General features: G+C 38.9%; 1 protein-coding gene across 1 annotated transcript in view; it reads left to right on the plus strand.

Moving 5' to 3' along the window:
- LOC107665395 (sec1 family domain-containing protein 2-like) overlaps nucleotides 1–7,304 on the plus strand; it is a 123,233-nt gene that overhangs the window by 60,464 nt on the left and 55,465 nt on the right. The window contains exon 5 of the mRNA XM_016456269.1: nucleotides 3,502–3,787. Coding sequence (XP_016311755.1) covers nucleotides 3,502–3,787 — 286 coding nt within the window. The remainder of the gene's footprint in view (nucleotides 1–3,501; nucleotides 3,788–7,304) is intronic.

Below are 7,304 nucleotides of genomic sequence, written 5' to 3' on the forward strand. Positions count from 1 at the left end.
ATAAGTCATTATAATCCGTAATTATGTCCCCACTGGATGCAACAAATGCCTCGTTTGTAATGGGTTTTATTGGTTTTGTCTCGTCATGCCGGGACACGGCATCACAGTATGGTAAGGGGTGTAACATTTCCGTCACACGCTTGAGGTATTCGGCCAATCACAACGCACTGGATAGCTGGCCAATCAGAGCACACCTCGCTTTTCAGAACATTGAGCTTTGTAAAAATCGCTGCGTTTCAGAAAGGCGGGGCATAGAGGAGCAACAATAATGTACAGTATGTGGAAAATGTGTTTTTTTGAACATTAAACCGCATAAACACATTACATTACACCAAATACACAAAATAATGTTCTTTTTAGCAGCATCATATGACCCCTTTAAAGCAACATGGACTAGAATGGCTTGCTGAAAACAGAGCTGATTTTGACAGGGTAAAAAAGGTGTTTTTTACACTACCATTGAGAAATTTTAACCAAATTATGTTATAGACTTTTCATTAAGACCCTAAAGAATCATATCAACTTGTGGAAACTGGGCATCCGATGACCCCTTTAAACATTTGGATTTCTGTGACATTTGGTTGTCAATTTTATTTGGTTGTCAATTTTTGGAGTTTCCTTTGTAATTATAATATCTGTATAATTTCCAGAAATAGGTGCATGACAGCCCTAGCACGGCTTATCCTTTCTAGCACAGAATCATAATGAGAGAATGCATTTGAGTGTCCTTTTATGTAGTTTGTGAGGCCAGATGATGTTACTATGGTACATTACCAGTCAAAGTTGTAGAATATCTCTTACCATCATTATGCAGTGACAACATCATAAAAGAATTCTCACTCTCTTTCTCTGTATCTCCCTCCATCTCTGTCTCTCATCTTTCTTTCGCCAGTAAATGAAGTAGAAAAGAGAACTCCTAAGCCTGTTTCACAAACATTTGGGCTAAGGGTTCCGCATGGTTTCGATTTCACAATGTCAAAGGATAAAAATGTGTTTTGTGGTAGAGACTGGTGTGAGTCACGTGCCTCTGAGGGAGTTTGTTCTTGTTTCTCTCAAATTTTACTCATTGTCAGACACGGATCTGGGCTTTGATTCAGAAACAAGAACAAGACTGGATGTGGCACTCATGTTAATCTCCTTTTTTATCGCAATATCTGTTGACAAAGTGTTTTGTCATTTTGCACATTGTCAAGTTCAGTGAAATGATGATTTATATATGTAATGTAATTTACTTACACAAACCCTATATCATATGATGCTCATCTTGTTGATGCCCATGTGTTTGTTTCGAGATTTCATCAATTTTCTGATCCTTCTTTACCATCTACTTGCACAGGACTCCAAAATTCCTGAGCAAATCTTTTAACCCACATAAAAAGTGGCAGCCACTCCATCATCGAAAAAATTTGAAGGTTGGCTTATCAGACCCACTTTCATTTCTGACAGAATTGGGTTGTTTGTTACTAATGATCTTTTCCTAAAGGAAATGTATAGCTTCACAATGGTTCCTCTCAAAGAACTGTTTCTTTTTAAATGTATGTCCTTTCATACATGGATTGAAGCATCACAGGTGTGACTCAGTCCGATTCCAGTCATCCGCCAACTCAAAGTCCTCCCTACATTTCCAGGCCTGATTTAGAATGATTATGTCCAATGGAGAAAGAGTGAGTCCTTCATATCCTGGCTTTCTGGCTGGGAGGTTACATGGTGCACAGATCTGAATTAGCCCGCTAGGGTTCGACTTCCTTCCGAGTTCCCCCAGAAAACAGTCCAAAACTTCTCAAAGTCATGAGAAAAAAGGACATTATAAGAGACATCCAAATTCTAATTGCACAGCAGAATTTTTTATATTTTGAATCTAAATTGTAATCTGATCTGAGATCCCAATTCTGTATGCTGTGGGGAATCTCATCCACTAAAGCAGATAACAGTGTGGAATTTCATTTAATTCAAGAGAATACCTACTACACACTCCATTTATTCTCTCCTGACTGATAATGGTTACCTCATAAGATGGTTCAGGTGGGCCTCTTATGTTCGGAAGGAAGGACAACACGCAGGGGCCTAGTGGGCTGAGACTCCATGTTTTAGTGCTTTGGAATGTATTGTTTGGTTGTCATTGTACTCTCAGGCTCAGAGGGAGGATTTTGTAGTTTTCAGATATGAGATTCTGAAGCAAGGCCAGTTCAGCTCTCTCCAGAGAGAGAAACCGTGTTTGTGTTGGGCAGAACAGCTCTGCTGAGCTCAATAGGGATGTTTTTTCATCACAAATGAAATCCATCCTCAAGGTTATTCGATTATGGAGGTTTCTAATACACACACATTTTAACACAAGCACGCAATCATTCTCAGACTCTCATGAACACACAAAAACAAGTTGATGTGTATCTCAACAGTCTGTCCTCATGTAAACCCGAGCAGCTTTTCCAGGGAGCAGAGTTGTATTTGTTCTGATATCGCCTCCTGTAGACAGATGGCATAACAGAGATATCATTTGTGGAAACTTTTCAGGGTCATCTGCACTTCACCTTGGTTGGGCATAAATATTGGACTCTCCAGCATTCCCATTCACAGGTTCCCTATGTAGGGGCAACTTGAAATGCCCTGCAACTACTACAGGTGCATCTCAATAAATTAGAATGTCATGGAAAAGTGCATTTATTTCAGTAATTCAACTCAAATTGTGAGGCAGATTAGGAGTTGATGGCATAATAAACTTAAATAATTGTAATTATTTTAAATATACTTAAAATAAATATAAATATAATATGCAGAAAATAATTGTGCAATTGTTTAATGTCACATTATATTAATTTGAATATAATCAACACACTACCATTAAACATTTTGGAGTCAGTAAGTTTTTTTATTATTATTATTATTACTTATTCAACAAGAATACATTAAATTAGTCAAAAGTAATTTACATGTTACAAAAAATTTCTATTTTAAATAATTGCTGTTTTTTTATTTTCTGTTGATAAGAGAATCTGGAAAACAATGTATCAGTTTCTACAAAAATATTAAGTAGCACAGCTGTTTTCAACATTGATAATTATAATAAGAAATGTTTGTACACTTTTTTTCCAGACATCAACCTACAAATTGTTTACCTATACTTATTGTTGTCTCTGTATATTAAATGGGATATGAGAAAATATTTTAACATCAAAAAAAAAATGTATGCACTTCACCTTTAAAATGTATTTTTGCAGATCTCATCCACAAATTTGCTCAGTAACCAAATTAGATATTAGTTCATGGTCAGAACGAGTAATTGCTCCCTTCAGATCTGATTTTCTAAAGAATTTAACATATGCAGAAGTGGAAAAGACTGCGGTGGAGGTCTCTGACATAATGATTGATCATGTCACGTAAATAACTATAGCAGAACTTTATAATTCCTGCTTGATAAATCTCACAGCTGTAGTTTGATAGATGCGATGCTACATTTTTAATAGTCTTAATAGTGCTGATGAATGTCTTGTCTCTGTTCTGCAGGCCTTGGGGGACTTGGACCTGGCAGAGGTTCTGAAACAACTTCTTCCCCTCATAAAGTCTAGTGAGCCTGAGACAGGTTCTGACTCTAGTTCAGGCTCTGGTGAGCTGAGCGTGGATGATCTTCTGGTGCTGCTAGTTTATGTGTACTCTATGGCCCAGGAAGCATGTCCGGGTGGTGCTGAGCAGGAAAAACATGTTGAAAAGGTGGAAAATGAGTTGATTGGCGCATTGACACTCCGACTCACCCAGCAGACCTCATTAAGCCCTCTGCTGCAGGAGATCACAGGTAAGTGGTGGAATACTAGTTCAACGTGATCCCAGTACCCTTATAATAAAGCAGGAATGTGTATAGACAACTCAGTCAGTCAACTGTAGGTTGATGGGAAAGGGTAGATTATATACTGTTATTGTCACTAAGTTTCCACATCATTGAGTGACTTCATGAAGCTGTCATGTCCAATCTCTGTGTAGCACACTAGTGATTAGTGCTGAAACATTTAAACAACATTAAAACAACCACCAGCACAACCGCTGCACAGCTGCTCTGACCTCTCCACTTCACAACTACATACATCAGTGGAACAAGAACGGCACTGCTCGCCTGTAATGGGACTCTGACAAACCAACACCATTCGCTCAACCGCTAAAAGCTGGAATCACTCTGTCTCTAGGATATACACATGGGTAGTACAACCTTTGGGCATGTCCTGAGGTGTGACATGCAGCATTTTGCTAATTCTTTTATAATTATTATGCAGAGTGTACATGTACATCTACATGTACTGTCATATATTGGTACCATATCAGTTATATTAAAGATTGGACAAGTTTTTTTGAGATTTTTTAGTTTAACTATGCAATGATCTAACACTCACTTAAAACTGAAAAAAAGAAAGAAAAATGGCTCCTGAAAAATTTGTCTTGTTGCTGAACTAAAAACACAACAAATATTGGGTTAAGTTTTGTTTCACCAATATATTATTTATCAGTGCTTTTCAGTATGGAATGAATTAGAAGTTTATTAATGATCATATTTTTTCTTGGCAATCCATGATATGTGATTGATTTTTTTTTCCTCAAAACATATTTCTGACATGGTGTGTGCCTTAGAATTTGACTAAAATTATTGGAACATTTTACATTGGAGCATCAGTTGGGATTACGTAGAAAATTCTCCCTCTGTAGGCGGCTCACTATGTTTTGGAACACAGCATGTCTCAGGTTGCTCCAACAGGATTGTCCCTCATTTGCTGTACTGTATGTTACTTTGGAGGGAGAGTGAGAGCAAGGATGAAGAGAGAACTGGGTCAGAGAGGAGTCAAGATGTGAAATGGATGGAGACAGTAAAGTGAACGAGTTAAGATGAATGGAGGGAAACACCTCTGCCTTCTGTCTTCTTTTGTCTTCAGGAATACGCACTCACCACCCTCACACTCCATCAGTCACACACACACACACACACACACGCTAACACTGCTCTTTTTTAGGGTGGGATCCACTTCGAAAGTAAAAAAGATTCAGTTATTTGATTTACTTTTTCCTCAAACGCTCTCCTTTCCCTTTTTTCTCTTTTTTTCAAAAAAAAAAAAAAAGTCTCTCTCTCTCTCTCTCGGTTTGGTGACAGCTGATGGAAGCCATCTGAATCAGTGGCCCATATGAGAGCCTGAAAACCTGATTCGGCCTGATTTGTGACTGCAGGAATGAACTCTGTACACTCGCTGTACTTCAAACCAACTCATTCCCGAGGCTTAAGTTTCTTAGTCATTATTGCTTGCCGCCTACATAACGTTGTGTATTCAAGGCTACATGGAGGTTTCTTAAAAGAGTGTGTGCCGTGCATCTTTTTAAACATGACTACAAGTTCAACTTTTCCAACCTTGAGGGCTCAGCTCTGTTTTTGTGTGTGTATATAAGCTTGTTTTACTCCTGCGATGATTCAATGTTGTACTAAAGTGAAATTCAAAGTGCCTATTAGGCTAGTGGACACACCCTGAGAGAGTCACCATCAGCGCGGCCTTCGAAAGCGTGTAATAGATGCTTTGCCGCAGTGGTCAGACTGGCGTGTGGTCCTCCATCTTTACCATGTCGTTTCAAATCTTTGTGTATGTGCTGTAGTGAACCGTGACTTTTGAACCTTGGCCCTCTCCCCCTACCCTCGTTGGGGGGGAAAACAGACTACCAGCCTAGCTTACAGAGTCTAATTCTTAAAGTCATCTTTGACAATTCCACCTTTGAAACAAGAGGCTATTCCAGCCTTGATGTGGTCACATACCGGACGAGAAGCACAGTGCTGTGCCACACTATGTCTTTAATATTCAAACACATTGTTTTCTACACGCGCACCGGCGGCACCACCGGCCTCCATGCTTTGACTACAATAGACCGCACTTTCTCATTCTGTTTGCTCTGTTTGTTTTTAATCACCGAACTTCAAACTCATTGACACCACTTGCTTATTGTTGAAGTGAATGTTTGACTGTTTGGAGAGTTGATTAAAGGTTTTGGACTGCCATCTCGAACTGAACGCGACGTGTCTGGTGTGCGATAAGTTGCCCTAGAGCAGGGGTCGCAAGTAAGTTTGGCATCGGGCCAAAGAAATATTTCGCCACTAGATGGCGGGCCAGAACATATATACTATATATATATATAGTCAAAGGATAATTTAAGAAATGAATTGATGAAATGCAACTAGAATTGCCTGTGACAGACTGTTACAGTGTCTTTTGTAACTGGTAGTGAGCTGTTACTCTGTTAAATCCTGTAGTACAGTAGGACAGTCATTAACAAAAAGCCACATTTGTGTCGCGGTGTCCGGGTTTTACACTGGATAAATTAATAAAGCAGAGTGGTGACACGTAACCTGGCAAGTATCTTCATTCTTATCTGCATTTTTAAAAATTGTTTTGCGTGCTGGAGGTACGCTATTACGTCGTGTGCAGAGTGATGTTAACATTTAAGCTAGCTGGTGAGGGAAAATGGCAAATAATATTATTATTGGCTCAGCGGCCTAGTAAATGTCTTCACTTACGTTATTTGCGGCTTCCATCGTGACGTGAATAATAGCTAGTTAGTTTATCAGTGTATTTTTTTTTTTTTTTCGATAGAGATCCCACAGCGGGCGGAACTTGTCATAAAGTTAGTGATAACAAGGCCCGCCCATTTAGAGGAAAGATATGATTGGTCAGTTTTTCTGTCATTTAAAATTACAATCCCATTGATTTACTATTGCTTGGCCCCAGGGCCGTGCACAGACCTTTTGAGGGGCATGTGCTGAAACTGAAAAAGGGCCCCCCCACCCCACCCCCCTTAATGACTATAGGGTTTCTTAGGTCTGCATGTTATACACTATTATAATGACATGGCTTTTAAAGACTACTTCATTTCTAAATCTCAAAAGGTGGAAGTCAGGACTAATAGACTTGGCCTGGAAAAAGGACATGGTATGATAGCTTGGCATTATACAGTGCAAAGGATATCTGGCCTTCTAGATGTAAAGTAGGCTATAACAATGGGCCTCCTGGGTAGTTGTCATTATTATTTGTAGGGTCCTGTGTTTGTGTTATTTAGATGATGATTGTGAAATTATGAATTGCTTAAATAAAATTAGAAATTATGACTTTTTATTAAAAATAATTGTTAAAAGTTTGTCATTTAAAAAAATATTTAAACATTTTAAATATTTTTTTTACAATAGTTTAGGCCTTCTCTGAGGGCCTAGAGGGTCCTGACGGTTCCCCACTGTGTGTGTGTGTGTGTGTGTGTGTGTGTGTGTGTGTGTGTGTGTGTGTGTGTGTGAGTGTGGG

This window comes from Sinocyclocheilus anshuiensis, unplaced genomic scaffold (genome assembly GCF_001515605.1).
Source record: "Sinocyclocheilus anshuiensis isolate Anshui unplaced genomic scaffold, SAMN03320099.WGS_v1.1 scaffold199, whole genome shotgun sequence".
NCBI classification, from domain to species: domain Eukaryota; kingdom Metazoa; phylum Chordata; class Actinopteri; order Cypriniformes; family Cyprinidae; genus Sinocyclocheilus; species Sinocyclocheilus anshuiensis.